General features: G+C 41.9%; 1 protein-coding gene across 1 annotated transcript in view; it reads right to left on the bottom strand.

The window, feature by feature from the left end:
- ankfn1b (ankyrin repeat and fibronectin type III domain containing 1b) overlaps positions 1 to 25,967 on the bottom strand; it is a gene marked incomplete at both ends in the record, with an annotated part of 111,453 nt that extends 85,486 nt beyond the window's left edge. The window contains 3 exons of the mRNA XM_080517560.1: positions 13,467 to 13,705; positions 18,066 to 18,259; positions 25,849 to 25,967. Of these exons, the coding sequence (XP_080373686.1) occupies positions 13,467 to 13,705; positions 18,066 to 18,259; positions 25,849 to 25,967 (552 nt within the window). The remainder of the gene's footprint in view (positions 1 to 13,466; positions 13,706 to 18,065; positions 18,260 to 25,848) is intronic.
- Positions 25,968 to 26,660: the final 693 nt, after the last annotated feature.

Below are 26,660 nucleotides of genomic sequence, written 5' to 3'. Positions count from 1 at the left end.
GGCGTGTGTGCACTGCAAAGCAGCCACTGATATGTAGATTTCCGAATGCATGCATGTAACAGTACACAGACAAAATATACACTCATTCAAATTAACAAACTGCCCGACATGTATATCAGCGAAAGAAAAGAAAAAAAAGTCACCGAATGGGAAGGATGTTTGCTTGCCTTCTTGCACACACAACCAAGCTGCCATTGCCAGCCAAAGGCCATTCAGCCAATTTCTCACGCTGACACACGCACACACATGCACACACACACACAGACAAAGACACAGCGCAAGTGTAGGTCATCCATGGGTGAGTGAAAGCTAGAAGCGGTGTTTTTCCTTGCGGTGGACACACATCAATTTCAAGGAAATTGCTCGCCCCATTATTGGAAAGTGTTACCGGAATGTCAATTAAGGGGGAAGTTTTTAACCTCGCACCACACAAATAAACAGTGCACCCCTCTCCCCCTTATTAAAGGCGGTGTCAGCGCAGACAGAGAGTCTGGACGGGGTAGAGAGGAGGGAAAGAGGGATGAGAAGAGAGAGGGGAGGCAGGAATGGAGGAAGGGAGGCCCGGGGAGAGGGAGAGAAGAGGAGACAGGAGATTTGTGCTCTCAAAGAAATGCTTTTGGCCCTGCTTTTGTGCCGGAGGGCCTTAGACCCTGAGAAACATTTAAAACCTGGGTTCTGGCTCTGGTTCAGGCCCCCTTCAGGTTAAACTCAACAGGCAGGGATCTGTTTGACAGCTGCTTTGCGACTGCAGCGGAGCAATTAATGGGCAGGTTAGTGGAGACGAAGCCACAGAGATAGAGGTGCAGGGGAGAGTTTGGGATAGGAGAGGTGCCTTGTAGAGAGGTGAAGCGTCAGGCCCACGATGGATGCGGAGAGGGTCAACAGAGGTGAGAGGAATCATGTAAATGAAAGCAAACATTTTTGTCATAAATGGAATATGCAAAATGAGACGGACGGAGAGTTTGTTTTGTGTGGGATCACGTTCAAAACAGTGCAAACACTGAAGAAGCAAACATGTTGTGGACAGGGAGAGGACAGACTGGTACAAAGACATGGCTGACCTTTAGGGAACAGCAAAACAGATAGTATGATAACACAAAGAATCAAATAGCATAATGAAAAAGTCAAATCTGTCAGGTGGGCATGTAGGAGGAAAAATAACATGAAGCCTATGTGGCGAGGGGGGGGTCGTCACTTCCCAATACCCCTACCTCACCTGGCCCTCAGCGTAAACACGGCGACCAAAGTTGCTCGATGGTGATTGAGCGACTTGCATGGCAGCCATTGTGATTGATGTGTATGAATTATTGAGTTTGCAACTGGTTGAATTAAGCTGATTATATAAAGACCACTGAAACTGCAAAAGTGGTACAATGTACTGTATAGGTCAAGTCCAATTGCCATTAACCAAAGCTCACCGTTAACCAGTTGTGCTCGATATCCATGCAGAACCTCATGGATACCAAATGCATTATAGCGTATAATGCATGATGACATCTTCCGGCATGCTAGAAACTTCTATATGGAGAAATGCTAGGTATGAATGTACATCACCCAACAAACTACCTGACTAGCAATACAGCAATCAAAACAATACCAAACATTTTCCAGGCAGCAGTTTCTTAATCTCTTATAATACATAATTGGCCCATTGACAGCAAATTGAAACAAACAAGTTTGACACCTCTATTTTCAAGAACGGCACTTTTTCCACTTTTATATGAGTCAAATAAATGAATTAAGCTGTCCATTTTTTTACACATTTTATGACAAATACAATTACCTTCAATGTTACTGCGCTGAAGAGCCTGTTACCTGTTACACCAGTGACCTGAAATAGCCTCATGTCCTTTCCAAATGACGCTAATCCACCACCTCACCGGGGCGCGCGTCGACGGCCCAATCAGTAGCAACACATCCTGAAGGCCTACAGTGTGTGAAGTGAGAACTGAGGGCGATATGAGAATGATCTGGAAATATTCAAACAGTAGCAACAGATCAAAGAGGCATTCAAAGACCCAGACAGCTTCAAACAGGTATCCTCAACTGATGCTTTACTGGACAGAGCCTCCAAAGCTGGATGGAGTATGCTCGGATGGCTCCAGGGGGTCTAAGTCTGCAAGCTCATAGGCATGTGAAATGCCTTCACATAGCCGGTGTGTGGGCCTCTGATTGGAAAAGGGCTTGCCAAGAGCCCCATCACCATAACAGATGAACAGCTGCTGAGAGGCTGCCTGTTCCATATAGCTTGCTAGAACACACACTGGACACAAACAATGCAATTTATCTGAGGGGGGGCATGACTGCAGGACGACTTACAGCCTGTTGATATAGTATATAATAAACAAGCTCAACGGAAGTTTGTACAACCTCTTGAATTACATTTTGCCATCCAGTAAGCATAAACACATACTGCCTTCCACATACTTCAACAATCTTTTTGAGGAAAACTTAATATTCGAGAAAGGTCAATGACATTTTGAGGAGAAAACTTTCTCCGAATTGTAACTAAGGTGCTTGACGTCTTTCAAGAAACATTTCAGGTGAGAGTCACCCCAGCTCATTATCACCTGACAACAACTTGAGTCGGCTTGAGTTAACCTGCGTCAAAAGAATGGCCTCGGGCAGAGAACTGCACATCAACACGTTTGTCTCCCACAACCTGGATCACGCTACTGTAGAACGTGTAGGAAATGCCCTGTAGTCATAGAAATTGAAAAGTGGCTGGAGGATGAGGACTGAGGAGAGATTAAGTGCATCCTGGATGGCCAAGCCCGCACGGTATATGTCAATCTCAGTGGCGGCCCTCTGCAGATGAGAGAGTGCAGCCCATGAAGAAGTGAGGCCAGGGTAAACAGAACAAATGAATTCAAAGCAAATAAGAACAGCGTGTAATTCTACTGCCCCAAATATGACTTGCGGTTAAGGGGTCTGATTCCTGAGTAAAAACTGTCAACGTGGAGAGTTTAAGTGGGCACATGGGAGCAGGGGAGAAAGGAGGGCAAGCGAGACAAACAGCAGAGGAAAGAGAAAGAAAAAGAGGAGAGGAGATTATTATACATCATTATTAGTGGGCTACTGACTCCACAGTAATCCTCTGCAAGAGCTCTCGTGTCAATAAAAACCAAACCTCAGTACTGACTGCTGAGAGAAAAGATGTTGGGAGTGGGGGAGGAAGGGGGCGAGAGAAAGAGAGAGAGAAGGAGGGCGATAGGGAGCTAAAGAGAGAGAGGGGAGAGAGAGAGAGAGAGAGAGAGAGAGAGAGAGAGAGAGAGAGAGAGAGAGACAGAGAGAGAGAGACAGAGAGCGAGAGGGAGAGCAGCAATTCTGAATCGAGACAGTTAATGAACACCATTTCATTGGTTACCATCAGCAACCAAAGTGGCGACAGGAAACATTCCCATGCCATTCTCGGGCTCTGTTTTTGTGCGAGCGTGTGTGTCCAAGAGAGGTTCGATAGAACAAGCACATTCAAATGAGTCAGGTTCTTTTTCTTTTCTTTTCTTTTCTTTTCTTTTCTTTTTTGCATCAAATAACAAGATTGTGGTCCTCGTCTTTGGCCAATCTCCTCTCCAATGAAGTCTCTCTCTCTCTCTCTCTCTCTCTCTCTCTCTCCCCCCCTCCCCTGTGGCATGGGGAGAACCGAGCAGTGGGAGGAGAGGGCTGAAAATAGTGATGAATTATGTGCGATGATGTGAGCTGTGTGTATGGGTATTGGAGTAAATGCGTATGAGCATGCACAAAGACGCTCACCAAGCTAACCATGAGCGTGCCTTCGCGAAGCCAGACCATTAAGGGCCGCACACTTTCTTAACCTGACTCAGAATCTGAACCACAACAAGCTTTCACCATGGCCCTTTGGTGTCTTTAATTAACTCCGACCACTGATGCACTGCAAGAAAAATGATCTGTTGAAATCAGTTTACATCAGGAGACACTCCACAAAATCTCATTTCATCGCGGTTTGCCTCTGTTTATTTATACACATTAATCATTTCGCAGCATTATTCATCCATCTTACGTCTGCGTTACCGGGGAGGCGGAAAAGATGGAGGTGGAGAGAGCATCTCATATGGACGAGACTGGGTCCTGTGTTCGTGTTCGCCTGCTGAGACACCAGTTCATAACCCCGATCGTCAACCCGACGTACAGCACAAGAATGCTGAGCAAACAAAAACACCAGTGTTTTACTTTCACAAAGTGGCCAAGGGCCTGGCTCCTCTGGCCTGGTTTTCTGCCTGCTGCTGTGCATTCCAATAAAAGTCTCCATAGATAATGAACGCTAGGAGGCTGTCGGCAGCCAAACCTTGGCTCCGATGGCAGTTATGACTGTCCACTGTGGTGTCTGAGTGTTAGTCATCGCAGGATGAATGAGTCACCCGAAAGAAACCTCAAGCACCACCCAGGTAACAGTTCCCTCACACACACACACACACACACACACACACACACACACACACACACACACACACACACACACACACACACACACACACACACACACACACACCAGAATCAATGAGGTGAAGGATTGTCAAGTGCATGGAATTATGCTGCCATCATGTGGCCAACAGGATAATGAACAGGGGGAAAAAAATTGTTTTGAAGGAGGGAAGTCATTTTAACCACATTTGATCGGGATATCTATTGTAATAACTGTATTACTACATGTACTTTAAGATGAAAAACTGCATATTTTCACAAACGCTATTTTTGTCTAGAGAAAAAGATATAGTTAAAAGGAAAAAGGAAAAGAACACACAGTAATAATCATCATGAAAGATGAACTCTGTTTGAAATATACCATCACATATGATAATACACTCAATAAAGCATGACTTCAAATTAGATGAGTAAATTTAAGGATGAAAAGCCACAATATACAGCTGAACGCTGATTTGAGAAAAAAAATAATGATAATTTCAAACTAAATAAAGCAGGACAGACCAAACGCATGAAAGACTGTGTGTTTTTTCACTATGAGTGGACTTCGAGAAAGAATTAGGAAACCGACAGTCCTGGTACAGCACTACAGGTGCTCTCACATGAATTTTTTGGCAGATGGGGGCACGTCTCAGTGTTACTGCTGAGTGTTTCTTAGCAGCAAGAAAGCAACATCATCACATCCCACCAGGAAAACTGCTCCAATCTCAAACAGCCTCTCGAGCGTTTCTATTCTATGAAGACGCACTGGTCAGGTTAATAACACTGTCTATTTGTCATGTATAGGGCAATATTAGGCTGGATTTGTTCCTTAAAATTGATGTGTTAGGTGCATAAAAATAATAAGAATAGTAACTAAATGGTCACCTTCAAGTTTGCTGCTTAAATTTTTTTGTTCTTTGGATGAAACTAACCTCACTGCTGTATAACCTGAAAAACAGTAGCGGAAGTGGGCATCACCAGATTTGTGCCTTTGCAATATGTCAAAGCAATACAGCTCCTTACTTCATCACATCAAGTTCATTACTGCATTCTTTGGACAGTGTTTAAGTAGCATAACAGCCTTCCTAAAATAACTTCAACCTGCCAAGATGACTAATAGGCAAGATAGTGAGAGAGAAAAAAAGGAAGGGGGGCTTGCAGGTTCTTTAACTAACATGGCTATGTATTGTGTATACATTTAGATAATCTGTGGTCAAATGAGGCAGTGAATGCAGCTTGCTGAAACACAAAAGAAATCGAGGAACACGGTGGTCAACATGGATAAAACACAGCAAATGAATGAATAGTGGAATTCTAATGAGGAAAAAGTTTTCTGTCCGTGTGCAGAAAGTTTTCAAACCTCCTTTCAGTCCTTGCAGCTGGCTGATTCCACACATCAGCAATTAAGGTTTAGGCGTAAATTAATCACGAAGGCAATGCACAGTGGACCAAAGATCATCTGTCAATCAGCTCGACAGCTGGGTCCAGATTGGTGAAGTGAGTCAGCAACACAAAATGAAGGCAGCAGACAATGAAGACAACGGCAGGCCAGTCGAGGCAACGACTTGAGTTGGATGTGCTGCAGAAGCTCAATGAATGACCTTCTTTCTACGTTCATCCAACTCAGGCTCGGGGGGTTCTGACGCTCGCGCGTATTAGAACGTGCAAACTCCACACAAAATGACCCCAAGATTAAACCAGGGATAATATTTATGCGAGAGAAATTGCTACACTGAAAAACAACACTCATGTCGTCTTCGCTCACACAATACAAATACAAACATTTCCCTGCTGTCCACAGAACATTGGTTAAATCAACATTTGACTCTCTTCATCACCCTGCCAGTGATCTTGTCTTTTGTTGAGTGGGATGCTTCACAGATGGCGTATGGCCTGACAGAACAGAGGCGAGTGGATGTGTATATAGTTTCACGTGGGAGCATCAGTAACAGCTTTACTATACTGACAATGTCAAGTCAATTGAAAATGGCTTGGGGCTGGATTATCTTGAATACTTGTTTTATTTTACTGTGTGAGTCAGCTGCTGTATTTGATTTGATACCAATACTGCGTTCAGTAGTTTATCACATAATGGAGCATTAGTGACTCGTATGTGGCAATTAAAAGGACCCATCTGCCAAAAACACAAAGTAATGCTCATTTTTATTTTCATTGGGAGTATTAACAATAAATGCAGGCCCATGATCATGTTATTTGGAGGTTTTTGTAAAGTTTGGTTTTGCAAGATAGTAGAGATGGATTAAATACCATGATGTGCACCTACATATCTAATAACACCTAATAAAAGGTGAAGTGGTGGTCCATAGTGACAACTCAGTATTGGAGCAGCTAAAGGTCATGGGCTGGAAAGTCCCGTGGAGATTAATCATCCATAATGTTATTTCTTTGGTCCATTATACTCCTCTCAGATATCAAGCAGACACTTGAATAGGCAGCCAGAAAGTCCACACAGATGTTGAAAAGCAAACTGGCAGCAGCTGAAGAGCCCTACTCCCCCCCCCCCCCCCCCCCCCCCAGCTGTTTAACTTCCAGTGGCCTCAATCGAAAAGGACTGAAGAGCGCAGCCACAAGGCCTTTGCAGCATTAGCGCAGTAATTACTGGGGTAATTAGTCTGATGGTGTGGCCCATGTGGAGTCAAGGGAATGAATGGGGATGGGAACTCCTCCAGCAGGTTTTTTTTTTTTCTTCTTCTTCTTGTGATAACAGCCTTACTGTCCCATATTCATTCGTTCTTGTTTTCAGGCCTATTCGACATCTGCCAGTCTGTCCGAATCTTTCTCAATCTGTGCAACAGTAATGGAAAATGGACCAATTGTAACTTTGGCACTGAACAGCCTTTTGGTCACTTGGTGAGTCTCTGATGATTAGCATCATAAACTCAACAGACTCCATAATGTATGTGTAAGTTTCTGCCCAGCTGTACGTACTGTAGTTGACCCGAGTGCACCTATTGCAATGTTCAGACTTTTGGTTTGGATTGCTGGATGTTTATATGTGTGGCTTTTCTCCAGTTCACTCACTTTTGAAAGGCAAGACAAGTATATTCACTTCAGTTAAAATAACTGTCCAGTTTAGTACTGAAGCAGACAACAATTTCTTACTTCACACATCCATTTATTACTGGCTCTTTATCTCGATCAGCGTTTATTGTCATTGCAATTTGTTGCATTCAAAAAAACGGCAATCACCGGCATGTCCCACACTGCTGTCCGTGAGGCGTACATACCATCTGAGGATACATCAGATGGTGACTTAGCAATGAAAACAAATGAAAAGGCTCCATGACTCATTGAAAAACACGTCGTATCCAAATAGAGGCTTTGTCTGGAGCACAAAACTGGCTGAAACAGAAGGCAAATAAACAACTTAACTGCTGTCAAGCCCAGAGCCCATTTCAAGCTGCAGACACACTTGCAACTCTATGAAAGACCCTTCTTCGTGAGGACACAATATAATGTGTATTTCAGGATTTAAGACTCATTGAAGGTATTTTGTAAGCAGATGGTCGGTTTGGGCAGACGCTATAAAATGAAAGCAAACTGCCTCGGAGCTGTTAAAGAAAATCCCCACAGTGCTTACCTCAGGTGAACGCTTTTTGTCGGAGACGCAAAACTAGCTGATTTACAAACAGCTCAGGTGGTACACAGAGTTAGGAACTGACAGTCCTGTACCGCTTGGGGCTCCGCTTTAAAGCTTTGCCAATACACTTTTCTTCTTTTTTTTTTAAAGATCTGATATCTGTATTTATGCAAGATGTTCCTTGGCCATTTTTCACGAGTGTTCAAGTGTGTTTTTGAATGATTAAGTGCGAGGACGCTCTGTGCCTGCTTCCTGACAGCATGAATGATTCCAAGCAGAGACGGAGCCGAACCACGGGGAACAGTGACGAGCTTCTTAAACCAATCCAGGAAACTCGCAGCCTTTTTTGACCGGAGCAGCATGCTGAATATAATTTTTCTTATTCAAAGGTCTAAGTGCCACTGAGTTTCCCACCAGCCCTGTATAAAGAGTGAGTGAGCATGTATCTGAGGACGTGATTTGTTTGATATTTGTCTCGTGGTGGTTTCCTCAGGAAATTGTGTCCGGCAATTATTTGCATTCCCGGTTTTTATGAGAAAACCGACTCCCCTTGTTTCATTAAAAAGACAAACTTGAGTCATCCAGCGGCGTGTCAGTGACTAAAGTGTTACAAATACGCACGAACAAAGCATTATGTAGTCACAGCCATTCAATCAGGAGGAATGATACGGTCTGTACTCTGATTACACCGGGCTGCTTAGCTTGGCGACGTTCAACTCTGAGCGTGTTTGCACATCAGACACAATTACACACGAGTAAAACACACCCAGACAAACGCATACATGTTTACAAAGCATCTGCAGCATATCAAAAGATTCAATTATGGTCGATAAAAACAAGCACCTTTATGTGTATTTTAACTGTGTTGTGAAGCTGTGAAGCAGTTCTTTGAGCACAGAAAGTGAACAGTCTATTGTAAGGTGACAATATTAAGCTGTGCTCATGGGCCTAACATAACAAGAAGCCGCCGGTGAAATAACTAAACTATGTGCGTTAGACTTAGAATCAGCTCCGACGTCAACAGCTTAAGATAGCAGCACTCGTATCCAGGATATTTTGGCTTAACATCTAAAGAGTAGGAGGAAGCAAACATGCATCATCCATCTGTGTCGTCGGTGGTTTGTACACACAGGTAGGTGGACACCAAAACAACTACTACCCAGACGTGCAAAGTGGAAGATGGATCAAGGGCAGCACTAAATGTGCCAATGGGATATTTTTTCTTATTCTGCAACATATTTCAGTACCAAAGCACTGGCAAGCCGAAGGAGACCGTCTCTCTCATCTCGGTAAAGATTAAATAAAGGTTAATAAAGCGCTTGTAAAGCGACGTGCTGGGTTTTTTTTCATTGTGGATTGAATAGAGAGAGCGTGGCCATTTCAACTTGGTGATGAAAAACTAAAACAGCTTCATTGTGTAGCATGTTGTTGAACTTGAGCGGTGTGACCTCGGACACAAAAGATATGCCGCACTTGTGGAGTGTCAGAGTTAAGAGTAAAAATTGCTGGAGAGGAGATAATACTGTTACAGTCGATAATTAACTATTAGTCTAATGCATCATTTGGCAGACTTTACAACACTGGGACACAGTGGGGAAATATTACATTATGTCAAATTGAATATTCATATTTCAAAAAAGAACGTGTAATATTGTTTTAAAATGAATAACTGGCTAGAGGAGTCAATATGATTATCCTTTGCTTTGTTTGTGAGAATGTTTAACTTTATTTTTGCAATTCTGTTCAACATTTTTAGCTTCCTCGTATTGTTTTTCAGTCCTTGGATCATTTCAGCCTGGAGAGAGATATTTTTGCACAACTTCCATAGTATTTATCAGTAGGTCAGGAAATGAATAATTGCACTAATATGACAGGCTGATGAAATTAGCTTTCATTATAGGTAAATCCTTAGTGATAATTGGTTAATGTACCACAATGTGCATATTAACCTCCATAAACCTTTTAATTGTATATTTGTGTTAGCCAGAGGACATTTATAAAAGGACTGAATATATCAATATGTGAATGCCTCCATATTGGAACAAAACATGCAAATAATTGCATCGAATATTTGCACAAAGAATTGAAATGCAACATCTTACACCCTCCTTAACTTAATGCAATACTACTACTACTAATACTACTACTACTACTACTACTACTACTACTACTAATAATAATAATAATAATAATAATAATAATAATAAGTTAGCCATTGAATGATTCATCCGTCTGCCCAGCTCACACACTGGGAGAAGGTGCAAACTCAATTATGTTGGGATTACGTTAAAAAAAAACACACAAAAAAAAAATATCATGCATCTATGATATAAAACTGGAACATTCCAGATGAAGTTTTTCATGTGCCTGTCAAATATTCATAGTATCACCTCTAATTTTGTGCTTTTCACCAAAATCCCTTCTGCTTTGTCTGGCCAATTTTGGGCCTTTTTTCGCTGAAACGGTTTGCAGAATCATTAACAAAAGTCATAACACACTATTCCTGAATTTCCAAAACATTTTTATGCATGAGCTCCCAACCACTCTGAAAATAGTTGGAAGGAAAATCATTTTAAAACAACAGGTGCCTAGGATAGTAATCTTTGTGCCTCTTAAAGAGACAGGCACACAGGCTTTGACCACTTCTTCAGCGTCTAAGCTCACCAACTTCAAAAATATTTGTATTAACAATCACCTACTTTTATTTTTCTGCCTCCGAATAGAACATGTTCTTACCTTCATCTATCCATAACTGATGTGTGCATAACAAAGCTTGGAGTTTATACAAAGGAAAGAAAGGGAGAAGACTTACAGTGACCTAGAGAAGCCAGGTAATATAAATGAATTATTTGTAAGGCATAAGCAGAATCCTCACAATCCTTTGAATTCTTACCAAGTTTTTACCAAAGAGAACCCTTTCTCATAATTAGAGGTGTGCTGAAAGAAATACAGGGTGTACAGAGGGTGTTTTTGAGTAGAAGCACAGTCTTGAAACCTGCACACTGCTGCCTTATATAACCCGTCTCTCTGATGGCCCGTTAATATGCTTTTATTTCTGTCTGTTTTCCGTCTGGAAGGCAGAATTGCAGTCCCTGTGGAGCTGCACAAAAAAGACAGTATGAATAAAAGCCCCCACCAAGTGCATTACATTGCGTAAGAGTGCAAGCCATTGGATGTGATGCTATATTTTGATATCACAGCAGGAGTGAATGAATGTTTTGTGCTATTACAAGACAGGACGGCATGAGCTCTCACCCCGAAGCAAGTCATCAGATCCAGAGCGGTTCCCATCGCGAGTCACCGTATTAAAATGCAAAGAGTGAGGAAAAAAAAAATTATTATCAAGTTCTTCCTTTTATTCTCAGTTCAGTGGTGGATCTGAAGGTCTGACTTTAATCTGTGAGCGTATTCACAAAGTCCTCCAGCTGCACATCGGGCTCACGCTCAAGGACGAGATGGAAGAGAAAAATGTCCGATCCCTTTACGTGACAGTTTGGTTTGGAGTCCGGACGGTTATCTGCTTGTGTCATTAGAGGTTAAAAAAGCAATCCATTAAAAAAAAAAGATATATATTTTTGTTTTATATATATATATCTATCTATAAATATCCATGGAAAAGTAATTTCCCAACTGCACCGAGCAATCAGAAAAGTCATCAGCTTAATATCCTCTTTCCAGCCACATTTAAGATGCCGTTCATCCCCATTCAGCTCAGTACTGGAGAAAACACCTTAAACTCTGGGACCAGACTATCCCCGGACCGATGCTGGTGTCCTGTTGCATATGTGACACTGGAGAATCAATTACAAGGCCTTCGCTGCTAATGAGGTCTCCAATTACCTGATCCAATGACCAAGGGACAATATCCAGGTCTTCAATCTTTAATGTACACTCACTAAGCCAGCGGCCCACGTCTGGTAGAAATAGCCCCAAAGGACCAAATGCTATGAACGTTAAGCCTGTTCGAATAAATCCAAATTAAAAGACAGGTCCACTTAGCAAGAAAGATAAGCAAACTTCACCTATTATTTAACTACTATTATTAGATAAATTAAAGATGTCAGGTCCCAAGAGCTTCAGAAGCTAGAAACAAGCCAGAGCTGAGCTTTGAGTGGCAGTAATTTATCAGTGAGTGATAAAATTCATACAGCGTATGTTCTGTAACGGCATCACGTTGATGTGCAGTATCACACATTTCTCTTAGGTTTGTCTGTCTTTCCTGCAGATAAAATACAAGGAAAATGTCTACGTATATCCTTCCAATTTGACAAATTATGTCAGCCCTAAATTTACCACTTAATATTTTAAACTCCTTCACTTTAGTGTAGCTCGTGCACAAATGATCACACATTAAAGCTTATATGTTTTCATTCAATGTGCCTTCTTGCTCTGCAAAGTCTAAATTATTTTTTTTTTGAAGTATGACATAACATATGATAAATCAGTTAATATAAGTTAACCAGTAAGTTAACCAATTAAAACATTTTATAACATTTCATAGGTTGTCAGCTTATTTTTTTTTTCATGCAAAAAGCACAAAAAAAAAAAAAAAAAAAAAAGCTATCATTCCAGTGGAGATTGATGCTGCACAGCATGAATGAGGGGAAAAAAATGAGCTCTCAGCAATGTGCATTGATGCAGCAGCCATACGCCAGCTTTATATATAACAAGGAAAGGAAGAACTTACAGGAAATGCACTGAATGACACATATTGTCCATCAAACTTGAATTATTGAGTTCATCTTTTGAAGCATGCTCCTCTTTGCACTGTAGGCAGTATAATCACTCTCCTCTCCGTTCAAATGCTGATGTTTGTGTGGTTTCTGCATCTTTCATGTACCATTTACTAGCTTTGAAAGAAGAATGAAGTGTTGCAAATAGACCGAAGCATATTGACTAAAGGTACTTGGCCACCTTTGTTGCTTTTGATTTCCCTCCATCGCGTCAAGGATATTCTCTCAGTATGACAAGTGGGATTTATACGGTAACGTCAAAGGGCTGTAAAACAGACACAGAGCTGCAAGTAGGACAGATAAAGGCCAATGCAAATCGTATAAATGAATTAAAGATAAGGAGGGGAGAGACGCAGATGCACACAGAGTGCAGACAGAGTGTGTGTGAGTCAAGCTGTCTTCATTTGAGAGCTGCTGTGAAAATCTGCACGATGGGCCCCCCCTCACAGAGAGCTCAGCCCTATGTACTGCAGCATCCTCAGAGGGAAAGCCTTCCGTTCATCTGACGTGTCTGACGAAGCCAAAGTTAAGAGCGGCGCCATGCCGCGGCGCTGTAATGAGCGCCGACGTGCGTCCGCCTGCAGTGGTATGTGTGTGTGTGTGTGTGTGTGTGAACATGTGTACGACGGCACTCTTCTGGCTCTGGGATCAAGAAAAAAAATCAGGAAAAGGGACGCAAACCGGGTGATTCTGAGCGCAGAACTTACAAACTTTCTCTTCAGCTTCCCCTTGGTGCGGCCGGCCGGCTTGCTCTCGACCGCAGGCCCCGAGTTGTAGTCGGGCCCCATGTCCAAGTGGTCGTCTGCCGACACGCTCTTGCGCAGATAGGCGGCCTGCGTCCGGAAGTGGGAGAACGGCGACTGGGAGCGAGGGCGGGCCTCGGTGCACCCGCCGCGCTCCATCTCATCGCCGCCCTCCATGTCATCCTCCAAACGCCACAGCTCGCCTTGAAGAACAAGAAGAAGACAGACGGAAAGCATTAAAAAAAAGCAACAAAAAAAAAGGAAAATAATGAGATCAGGCTGCTGTCGGGAGGAAAATGAGAGGGAAAAGACGAATGGGAAGGAGATGACTAGATATATGTGAGTGAGATTGAGTGGACAGCGCAATTATTGGAAACTCGATCCACAATTTGTCGACGACTGCCAGCCAGTGATTGCGCCCATAAAGCATCCTTTTAAGGTGATATACTTTACAATCGCATTACCAGCACAACATGACTCTCAGCACGCCTCCGTAACAACTTGATTATGACTTCACATGCTGCATAAAAATGATGGCTTGTGTGAATTGAAGTGGATAGACGAGATCTGTTGTGACACTGATGGTTTTTATGTTGTTGTTTTATTTGTATTTTTTCACACAAAAGAGATGGATTAATGCTGTCAGACTGTGGCAGAGCTGCACCAATCACCATCGACTTCCATCCCTCTGCATCCGATGATCCTCGGACTTCCTGTCAAAGCGTCTGAATAACAGCACTCAAAGGACTTTAGGGTGCTAAATGAACCCGAAAAATAAGCTGGCTACACTACATCACCTCTCTCCATTAAGAATACGCAAATAAAATCACTTTATTGGATTTGCTAATGCAAACAATCAACTTAGGTTTTTCTAAATATTTTTTTATATCTTACTTAAAGGTTACTTTTAATACAAAATGAAAACTTTTAATGCATTTACATTTAAATCAGAATTTGTATTGTGTGATGTCTTTCCGCATTAGTTTTGTGAATTGAGATATCACCACAAAGAATTTAGTACACCCAAAACAGGAAAGTGTACACTTTAATCAGATTTTAGTTTTTATCTACAATTAAGCCCAGTAATACGGTAATTCCATTGGATCGCAAGTTCATTTTACCATTGGAAATTGAAATTATTAAATTGTTTATGATTTTACCTGGTTTTCTTTGGGATATGTCTGATGTATTGCAGTACCATGTGTGAAGTCAATGCATTCAACAGTAATGCACATAGGAGATTTTTGTCGCATTAGAATATTTTTTTGACGAGACCATGCATAATTCAGAGCCCGCTGATGGAACTCAAACACACCACGGCACGCAAAACAGGCTTTCACGCCAGCTTCTATAGGTTAATGCCCAAATTCATGCTATTACCTTTGAGTAACAGTAAATTCATGAGATTTCAACAGGACGTTGTTCTGGAGTGGTTGAGCTTGAGAATGATGTACATGAGAGAAATCTTAGAGTATCAGTTCCACTATCTGAGCATCTGTGTTCTAAAGCTGAGCCAAATAAGGCCGTAACAAAAGGACTGTGGGAGCTTCTCCGCGTGTGGACTTTGAGGCTTCCTCACCACTAATATAAGGTGTTACTTAAATCCATAAATGAACATCGGCTGTGTTATTAAACGCTTGATTTTTTTTTTTAAGTTTATTAAGAGAGGTAGAGAGAGCAGCATCATGGTCGATGACAGCGGTTGCTTAGCAACAGCGTACCACGTGAGACTGAGCTTGATATTTGCGGCGGAGCAGCAGTCAGACAAAGAGAGGAGGCAAAAAGACAACGCCAGACCCAGATCATTAGACAGAATGTGAACCTGCGTCAAATGGAAGCGCTTGGACTAAATCATCCAATCACAGGTGGCGACGTTCCCAGGATTCTATGACAAAGTGGTTATAATGACGAAATAATGTCATAGTTTGAACAAGACAAGGTCTCATTTTGCTTATAGACTCGAATATTTCTCAAGGAAGGAACCAAATTAAGGCTTTAATATCAAAAAATAGAAAATGAGCCATATTTGTTTCTAAAAAAATTACAAATTTTTACAAAGCCTCCACAATAAAATAAACAATAATTAAAAACAGAGCTGCTCCTTATTTGTTCATGAGCGCCGAACATGACACAACACTACCTGCATCGACATCGGTCGGTTTTAATTCTTTCTGATTGACAGTCTTGGATTTTCCAGAGTAAATCAACGCTGAATAAAGTAATTACACTGCCGGGAGGGGAAGGCCACGGTTTTATTCAGGGGACAAATCCCATCATGCTTTGCACTGTGACACTGGCCATTTGTAACTTGATCAAACGCCTTCAAGTCTTTTAATATGTGTAAGCGCAGCATTGTCTCCTGTTTCAACCAATTGTCATACCACCGTGAAATGTCACACGGTGAAATCAAGTGACAGACTTTTGCAACTGAGTTCCGCCCATGAGAAATAATCCAACATGTCACTTAAAGACTCTGATCGGACCATAAACAGGGTTACGTTACCGTCTCACATCCAATCATGATGCAAATCAAATAGCGCCAGTCTAAGTATATTACCGGTACATATTTTACTCAGATCTGCATTGGGTCAGTCCGTTTAAATGGAGGGAGTGCTGCTGCAGTGGCAAAAACTAGTAGCATTAGCATCAGAGCCATCAGAGCATCAGTTTTGTGTACTCAAAATTATAAACTAATGCTGAAGTCTGTTGAAGTCAGGTGGCCCTGAGAATTTACAACATTCGTGATATTTTTGGTTGTTTCACTGTATTTTGCACAATGCGGCACCACAAAACAACAGATTACTGTTAACATTACATTTTAGGTTGATTACGAAAACAATTGTTGAATGCATGTGCTTTATTAGAGTGCAGTTGTATTTCTTTTCACCAAAGCAAATGGAAAATTGGGTGATGCTAAAAGGTAATCATGGTGTTATTCCACTGGTACAGATCACTTGAGTTTATTTAATATACTTCTCTAAACTCTTATAACTCTTGTATAATAAACTGAAGATCTAACTTATATTTCATTAATGTTAAAAAGGTTATTTCAGGTCTGTGTGGTGACACTTGGGTAAGCAGAAGAAAAGAGGTTCTGTTTGAACCTCTTTAGAGCCTGACTGTACAGACTTTGATATATTTTCAACATCCAGCTTTGATTAAAATTTTCAGCACTGACAGCACCAAGGAGTCAGCAGAAGGGGAGAGAGAGAGAGAGAGAGAGAGAGAGAGAGAGAGAGAGAGAGAGAGAGAGAGAGAGAGAGAGAGAGAGAGAGAGAGAGTCATCACGAAAGAGAGGGTAGAAATTAGCCCTTGCTGTGTCAGCATCTTATCCTCACTTAGTCCTGTCACCGATGCTGCTCCTACATTATCAGCACTTTTAAGTGAAACTAAAATTCAAAAAAAATTTTAAATGAGGTTAAATCTGAGTATGACAGAATGTGTTGTGAAAACTTGCAGTGGTTTATTTGGAAACTATTACCTCCAGAGTCGCAGCCTTCCTCGCTGTGAATCCAGTTTGAGTTATAGGTTTACTTCAGGAAGGAAACTCATTTTAATAAGGTCTTCGTCTTTGTTGTTGACTGCATCATTTCTGTCTCTGTGGACTTGCATGTTTCCTTTCTCTCAAACGGTTACACGGAGGACAGAGCGCCTTTTCAGAAAGCTGGGTTGGGCTCCTGCGCAACTTTCTTCTGAATTAAACATCACAAATAAGAACGATAACGCAGCACTTTTTTTCTCCCGCCCTTATCTCGACACTTGAAATCACATTTATTAAGAGGCGGGGGAACTTTGAGGAGTCGAATCGAGCCGCCTCAATCATGTGCTCCAGGTCAGTTTTGACTGTTTGTCATGAAAAATAAGACAACGGACCTTCAGACTGTCAAGCACGTCCTCCTCTGATAGAATGGCTGCTCATTTGGGGTTGGAGGGAGGATTAAATAGGCCACATTTGGACATATAACCCTACCATATAGTGTCATTTCTTATGAACCCTTCGCCACTTATAGATGTTTTCATTCTTAAAAACCACATGACGGACAGCTCTGTCAGCAGGCTCCACTTCCAGGATTCTCCGTGATGAGTTTTCCCTCTCCAGATAAAGAATGCGGTTTGATTTTTGCGGTTGGAGAGAGAAGCGAGGCTGACGATGGAGCCTTTTCATACTCGCTGCCGCTGAGGCGGCCGTGCGCTCTCAGTCAGGTGAGGCTAATATCAAAGTGTGGAAGCTTGAAAGGGAGAGGAAAAGGATTATGTTTGACATCGCTGAGAGGAATTTATGCTGAGCTCTTCTGCCCTTTTTAGCGTTCTTTCATCACCTGTACACAATGCTCTCCTCGTAACCAACCAGTCATTTTTACATGATCGTAAATCCAAAGTGTTTTGGGCTCACAGGTCATAGATTGCCTTTTACGGGATTAGAAAAACTACGTTTTTGAGCAACGACGCAGCTCGGGTGGATTTGAGAGACCGTTAACAACTTTATTTTAACAAACTTTGAACTAAACGCTCAAACTCTGGGCATTTAGGAGGCGCGCAGGTCATTCTACAGGTGAAGCTCACCTGCTGGTGGCAGAGTGCAGGCCTTTGAGGTGCTGGTGCCGGTGGGGGGGGTGGTGGGGGTGTTCTTCCTGGGCAGAGGACTGCCAGTGATGAGATCGGTGTGGTGGACCCTGGAGACGGTGGGAGACTGGGGGATGCTCGGCAGTGTGCGTGACTTGGCCAGCAGGGGTCGCTGCAGTTTCCTCTCCAGTGACCTGATTGGACAACAGGCATGATCAGTAACATATATAGCATAACATTGTATATTTAACTGCAGGCGAGAACGCTTAACTTTATCTGAACTTCTGTTGTATTTTCACTTCACATGCAATCATATCAGTCAGCGACACACAAACAACGACTGACTTGGCTCAGTTAAGTATCTGCATCACACCCAGCATTTTATGTTGCTGTTATTAATTTTAATAAAATAAAACAAAGTTGTGAAAGTTTAGAAAAAATCTTCAGGGGAAAGAAAACAAAATACTAAAATAATGTGTCTTGATCATTGGAGTTCTTTAAACAATGAAAGCCAAGTTCACAATAAGGTTATTTTGTTTTAAATGCAAACAATTTGAAACATTTATCCTATCTCGCCTATGCAACACTTAAATTTAATTAGTCCGTAATTGTCTATAAAAACATGTTCTGGTGAAAAAAGGCTTGATCCTTTCTGAATACTGATTATGGCCTTTATTCACCCCTTGGGTGATGTTGAAGGATTTTTCAAAACATGTTAAATTATGTAAGTTTCAATTCAATTCATTTCATTTGAATTGTATTTACAGTATATAGTCTGAGAGACACCACAGAGTCATCTCAAGGCACTGCTATGGAGAAATATTCCACATAAGCAAGCAAGGCGGAAATGCAAAGGAAACACTTCTTTTAACATTAACTTTAAAGTCAGTATCAATAAAAATGTAAATTCATATGTATGATCATCTTTTGAAAAGTACACAACTGATCCAGATGGTATCATATCTCACAGTTGAAAGCTAAAAAGAATCTGTAAATGGGAACAAATCATCATTCTGGGAAAAATGTGTTTAAAGAGGAAATAAGTCAGCAGATGAGGATTGTCAAAACAGAAGCCTTGAACATGAAACAAGAACAAGAAAAAAAACAAGAAAAAAAAACAAGCAGTCAATGGGTTTTTAGGTGTGATGATCTTATGAGTCACGGAGAAATGTCATTTGAGGTAAAAAGAGGAATTTAATTATGAAATCTGTTCACACATGATATCAATACCCCGGGTCACATGTTGGTAAACACACGCCTCACTGTTAATGAGCAACAAGAGGAGCTTCACCAGTCGATACTGGAATTACTTCCACCTCAGCATAATCAAGCTGAAGGTCGTGTAGAAAACCCCGACAAGAGATTAATATTACAGCACTCAATAGCACAAACTCTCCAGAGGGACACGGATCAATAATCACAATCATCCGCAGCCTCACAATCGGTGACAAGCGGCAACACATAGTTTTCTGTTTTGTGTCTTTTTCAAGATTTTCTTAACCAATATAAAAAGATACTTTGTTTCTCTCTTTGTATCTCCTTCCAAAGTCAGTTGTCATCAGCTTGGTGGGATCAAATTCAGTCAATCGGCTTCATTTGTGACATCAGTCGGAGGCTGTCCGACCTCCTGATTCTTGTGTGACAAGTTTGGGAATCCGAGCACAAGAAAACCAGCTGAGGACAAGCAAGCTGCAATCTTCTGAGCTGTGAGGCTCCAGGCTTGAGCCTGGAATTTAAACTGATATTTACTGGAGACAATAAATGCCGCTGGCTGATGATGGCTGTGATGCGAGATTGCATTTCTCTCACTTTGATGCAATTTTGAAGATCGAGCCAAAGCATCTTTCCCAGATTTTAAAAAAGCGCGCTTTCAAACGAAGACATGAAAGTGTTAAAACATTGTTAGGTGTTATGACGTCAACATGTTTGTTATAATGAATGTGAGCCTGTAAGTGAATTTGCCACTATTGACTGAGGATCTCCTTCAGTCTTCCCACTGCTTCATCAGGAATTCACAATATTGGATTTTTTTTTTTCTGCCGATATCTGATGAGCTGAGTGATTCTTGACTGATTACAGATATATTTGTCCCACTTTATTGCAGGAAGCGCTGAGTATCTCTTGTAGTAATGAATGCGCTTTAATTGCATGCTCCTATATAGACACTTGAAATGCTGGGGACAATTACAAAACGGGTTTAGTTTAGGTTTTCTAAACCGTGATTTCTTACTTTCACTAAATGGATCTTTTAAATGAAACTCTAACCTTCAACCACTGCGCAGCTCTGCCAAAAAAAAACATGCATTTATTTCATGATCAGTCTCCAATTTCTTCTCAGCAAAGCATCCTTAACCTTCATGTATGTTTCCATGTTTTATTATAATTTGATGTACCGCAACGACTGCAACAGAAATCTTAGGGTGCACAGTCGTTTATGTCATAACATATACACAACTTTTATACACAACAGGAAACATTTATTTTTGACAAATTGACAACACACTCAATTGGGATATTTTATCAAATATAATCAAAATGATGTAATCTAGACGTTTATAGCCGTTCATCCCCCCACACAATCCTATCTAATCCATTAAATCCTTGACTTTCCAAAAGATTATTGATCATCCATTAATCCATGATTGAATGGTGCAGTTGTACACTTCAAACAGTAAATGGCTGTTTTGAACAGCTACTTTGCAGCATTTCATTTGGGAAATAATGGCTCTTGAGTAAAACTCAAAGCGAGGCACCTCTGAGTGAGAAATGCTGGAGTTCACTTTTGACTCCCTCAGATGTTTGGCTCAGGATGTGTTTGCAGGCTCGGGGCGACGTCACACTGGGGAGCTCTCAGGTAAACCAACAGAAGCCTCTATGTCAGCACATCCCGCTCGTCTGAGAGGCAAAGCACTGACATCTGCCCACCGTCAGCCATTAAACTACAACCTCAGAGATGGGGGTGGGTGCTGCAGTTGCTCATATTTGACCTGGGATGAGAGAATCCCTGGATTGAGATTTAAAGCGGAGACGAGGGTGGCCTGGACTGCTCTGACGATGAAGAGGATGGACAATTTTATGTTGACTATATACACCTAGGCAGGGCGCATTCACACACACTCCTTACAGTTGGCATACAATGAAATAACTGAGTCCAGCAGTAAACACATGTAACTGTGTGCACAAAGACAGTCGTTTGGCTTCCCATCAGCACATCACGGTGCGAACACACGAGGCTGAACAGCCGGCCCAGGCCGCAACGACAATTTGGGTTTCACTCATCCAACAAACCTGTTGCTAAGCGACTACCAAATAACAGGAGGAGGGGAGAGGAGAGGAGAGGAGAGGAGAGGAGAGGAGAGGAGAGGAGAGGAGAGGAGAGGAGATATTTCTGCTCTTGTTTGATCAAAACAATGTTTTGCCCTGAGTTGTAAGCATTAAGTGCGCCACATGTTTTCCGTTGCCAAATGTATTATCTGTCGAGCTGCAGTCAAGGGAAACAGCTCACTTTCGTTGTTCGGGTCCATCTGTGCCCCGGCGCTCAGTGAGAGGAAATAAAATATGACAATGAGTGGATTCTGTTTTGTTTTTCTTTTTTTCAAGAATGACAGACAATGAGAGGAGAAAGTGGAAGACTCGTGAGCTGATGGGGCGATAGTGGTGGTGTGAAAATACGCTGTGTTCATCTGAGATAGCCCTCGTGCTCACACATCACAAGCAGTGACCGCATATGCTTTACAGCGCTGCCTCCTTTGTCATTTTCTGTGCCTCACTCACAATGAAGGGGAATTCAGACAACTTTGCAAAAGCATCTGTTCTCTGTTTCGCTGCGGGCTAATATATGCTTCGCTCCCACATACACAGGAACACACTTCAGTCCAACAGATGTACAGCAATTTGATTTAGTGACCCATTTCACTGCTGAAAGTAGCACATGCAAATCCGTCGTCTGCTCTGCAATGTATTGTGCCAATCTACAAAGGTCTTTTCCAGACCCAGACACTTGAAGTCGTTTCCTGAATTTTGAGCATTGACCTTGATTCAAACTGCCGTGCAGGTTAAGGTCTGACTTTATAGCAGTCTGTTTGCGGTGACTTTATGAATGCTGAGTGAACGCCACTACAATAACGAGAGCTATCTATGGTGCTGAATCAAGTTGCAACGCACAGAGCAGAACACAAGCTCACACTGACACAATAACTCGCGTACAGGACAAAGCAGTTTGTAAGATTTACCACTCACTGAAACAATTCATCATAATAACTTTTTTCAAATCATACTTCTATCCTTGTTTTGTTGTTTTTTCTTTCTTCTGCTATAGACTCCTGCTGTTGCACCGGCACAAATGTTGCATTTATTAATGAAATCAACTAATGAATTCAGTACATCTGAAGGCAGTAAAATAGCTCATGGTTACTCATTCATAAACCAAGCTGGCTGCTCAGCGCTGAGCCATTCATTAAATTTCTTATTCAGTATTAATGCGTTCTCGGCACGTTTGAACTTAGAAGTGTGTTTTGGGGGGTGACGTGCTTTTCCATTTCAGTGCTTCTTCTTCTTCTTTCTTTAAAAAAAAAATCATTTTTCACTATCCTCATCTCTCTTTCTGCAGTTATTTTCTCCAGATAATTCCTAATCACTCCCTTGCATTTCATATACTTTACGTCTCATCCTCAACACCCCCCCCCCCCCCCCAACTCTCTTGAGACTTTTCAGGGTATTAAATGAAACATATGAGCCAGAAAACACTGACTGAAAATAATGGAGCTGAAAGAAGTTCTCAATATTACACTTTAAAAAAGATTTATTCGTGTCTATATATTTCATTCAGTTGACAATCATATAGAAATCAATGAACTAAGCATGTGTACACAGAAGCAAAGGAACCTTGAAATAAATATAGAAAGAGTTTAGCACATCCAATACTAATAAAAGAATTAACTTTGCAGAGATTCTGCAAACTATGGACGACTTCAGAGGACGACTACAGGCCGTCAGTCCATCGCAGGACAAACGCAGAACGAAAGACAACCACACCCCTTCACGTCCAAACGTACAGGAAGTTTAAAGACAGCAATCAACCTCAACTGCATGTCTTTGGACAGTGAGTGCCTGGAGAAAAGCCACGCAAGCACAAGGAGAATATGCAAACTTCATACAGAAAAGAGTCCGACCTGTAACTTTCTGGCTCCGAGACAAGAGTGCGAACCACTACACCACCGAGTCTCGTCACCACTCATTATGTTTATGTCAGTGACAGGGCACAATCTGTGCCAAGTATTTCCGAAAGACTGCTGAAAGTACTGTTTCTCTCCTCCAGGGAAAGAAAGTGGTGGGTGAGTCATTATTCTCAATGCTCCATCAGGAGAAATAAAGGAAGACATTTCAATGCAAATGAATGCTTCCAGAGCAGAGAGTAGAATAGACAAAAGCAACACAAATTAGTTCAAAAACAAAGTACAACTGGACTAAGGGAAATTTACACGGCAGAAACGACTGGTGAAACTATAAATAAGCAGACACTTTCAAGTCAGTGTATTTTCTCCTTTTGTAAAAAAAAACAAACCAAAAAAAACAGTGAAATTGTGTTGTTTATTCGAGATCTGACAGTTCATTCTGGACTGGTTATCATAAAACACTGACATTTTCACTTTAGTTTGTGGATTGTTGAGAGCACTTTATGTTATCTCGTGTTCGTAAGAAATTGTTCACAAGTCAAAAATCTCTACTTTGAAATTTAAAATGTATCTCACCTTTCTGAGTTAATCTGCTGTAGATGATAGGATCACCTGCTGCAGCCGTCTATCAACGTAATCAGTGGGATAAAGGCTGAATCTGTAAGTCAGGCGTCTCATATTCATTGTGGCTCAGAGGCTACATACGATCCAGTTTAAGCTGAGCCTAAAACTCCGGCATGATAACCTATAAAAAAGGAGCTCAACACTTTTACTTAAATTTTATTCCAAACAGGTCCAACTATTCTGAAAATGTTTACATCCATTTTATGATCAACACATTGAAATGTCTCACCTGTCACTGTGTATTTTTCTGCAGCAGCTTTCATGAAAATGCTACTTTACAACAAATAAATGCCACCTTCTAATCAGTTATGGTTCTTAAAACAATCCTGAATGGACACATTTTCTTTTAAAAAATGCAGCTAGTATTTGTTTTCCATGCAAGGTCAAGCTGTAGACCAGCTTGGATAACTTGGAGAGGAAGTTGCGGCCCATGGGCCATGTATTTGACACCCTTGCTCTAAGCTGATGACTGCTTTTGGACTTTCTCTCTGCTCTTATCAATTTAAGACGAAGGGAGACGGAGGTCAGTCCCACCCATTCAACGTGAACAAAACCTCTCTGGCCCCAGCTTCGGTGATTTCAGAGTACAGAGAGGGCAATAAAAGAGACCGAAGATGTGAGGTTAGAGAAGGAACCCAGGAAGAGATGGGGAGAGAATTGGTAGGGTCCTTTTAGAGAGAGAGAGAGAGAGAGAGAGAGAGAGAGAGAGAGAGAGAGAGAGAGAGAGAGAGAGAGAGAGAGAGAGAGAGAGAGAGAGAGAAACTGTAGAGATGAGGGATACTGAATATGAGACGTATTACTTGTTTTTCTTTGTGCCAGACGTTTACCCACATTCACACTTCTCCTTTGAGTAAACGATATGCGATTTGATGGACACAATGTCATGGTTGAGAGTCGTGGCAGTGGTGGGAGTTCTTCACACCAACATTCTGATTTGCATCTTTATCCAAATTGAATATAAGACAGCAATTCTCATTCGGGCTGAGGATCACAGTATGTGGGGGCTCATTTTTAGGAGGGAGAAGAGACACGCATCACACCTTAAACTTAGTTTAGTAGTTGTTTGGTTTTACACGCGCAAATAAAATGTGCGTAATACTGTCTGTCTCCTTGAACAGTCCTGCTTAGAGGTGACACATTTAGAACATTGAGGACAGAGGAAATTAAATACGATCACATCTTGGTCTGCTCGGGGTGAAAGTACCAATATCAAGGTTGCTCTTAAATCATCATCTGGAATATGTGTGTGCGTAAAAGCTGACTGATTAACATTTTCTCCTTGACACCAGCTGCAGATTTGCCCTCGAGCAGGACGCCCAACCGAACTCCCGAGTTCACTTTAGGTGGAGCCGATTAACAGTGTAAAGTTGTGTCTGATGCTGGGAAGCTCCCAGCGAGGATAATACATGTGAGATAATGTGCATCAGGTCGATGTCTCTCCATCTTCTTCCTGTTTGTGTGCCGCGTATTGACTATATCCTCATGTCTATCTATAGAAAAAGGATCTGCATTCAACCGTGCGCCAGTGGGATAGAATCTATAGCTACATGCCTGTCAACAACCATCCTCTGCACCTCCACACTTATGTAACACTCTGCTTGTTCACACATGCGTGAAAACACATGCTTCCATGCGCACAAGTACACAAACACCTGTAAGCTTGATAGTGGCGTCCGCGTACAGACGCATGCGATCTAATACAACAACATTGCTCACAACAAGACTTCTTTGTTGTGGAGAAATATATTGTGTGCATGTCAATAGCTGTTAAATTCAGTTGAAAGCCCAGAGATGCAACTGTGTGGACACAAAGGAAAGAGAACAACAGTCCTATCAGGAAGCAGCTGGTACACTTGATTATATTGTGACTCTGATGGGCAAACAATTAACAGTGTTTACAGTATTGGAGACAAAGGCACAGACAGGCATACCTGTGCACAGACACAGACACAGACACACAGATGCAGATAGTACACACAGGTTACCTGGCCTCTGCCACAGTGCAGCAGTAGCTGCCGCTGCGCCGCGAGCTCCTGCCCACCCGAAGCTCCTCTCGAGACTTTCGCCGATTAAAATAGTCTGTGAGTTTACCAAAACTCGCCATTTTTGACTCTGCTGAACTCCTCCTACCTATTTTCCTTTTGCTTTTGTCCTTTTGATTCTTAAAAAAAAAAAGAAGAAGAAGAAGATGTTTGGGGGTTTTGCTCAGCGGAGTGTCTTGGCATGCAATCTCCTGACTCACAGCCACTTCTACTTCTACCTGCCTTCAATGGCACGATTCAGCATCTGCTGCAGGTCCGAGTCTCCTGCTGCTCCCTCATCCTCTTCTGCACAACATTTAACGTGCAGATGAACCAACCAAAGCTCACTCTGCCTTTCTCTGCCTTTCTCTGCTTCTCTCTCTCTCTCTCGCTCTCTTTCCCCCCCCCTCCTTTTTTTTAAATCGTTTGCTGCTGCGCACTGAGCGCATACACTGAGTCTCTCAAAATAGTAACGTTTGTAACTGCCTACCAATCGACACAGCAGGAGCAGTGCCCCCCCACTGGAGAGCAGACAAGAAGGATGAGAGGAGGAGAGAGGAAGAGGTAGAGAGAGAGAGAGAGAGAGAGAGAGAGAGAGAGAGAGAGAGAGAGAGAGAGAGAGAGAGAGAGAGAGAGAGAGAGAGAGAGAAATAGGAAGCTGAGCTGGTGGGAGAAAATGAGCTGCTATGATGCTTGTACCTAAGCCCACCCCCCTCTTTTTTGCTCTCCGTCCTTTTTTTTTAAGTGCATATTGTCTGTGCTGCTCGCCCGCCAGC

Source organism: Blennius ocellaris, assembly GCF_963422515.1.
Source record: "Blennius ocellaris genome assembly, chromosome: 21".
Classification (NCBI taxonomy): domain Eukaryota; kingdom Metazoa; phylum Chordata; class Actinopteri; order Blenniiformes; family Blenniidae; genus Blennius; species Blennius ocellaris.
Note: the sequence above shows the minus strand (reverse complement) of the source record. Positions and strands in the feature narration are given on the sequence as shown.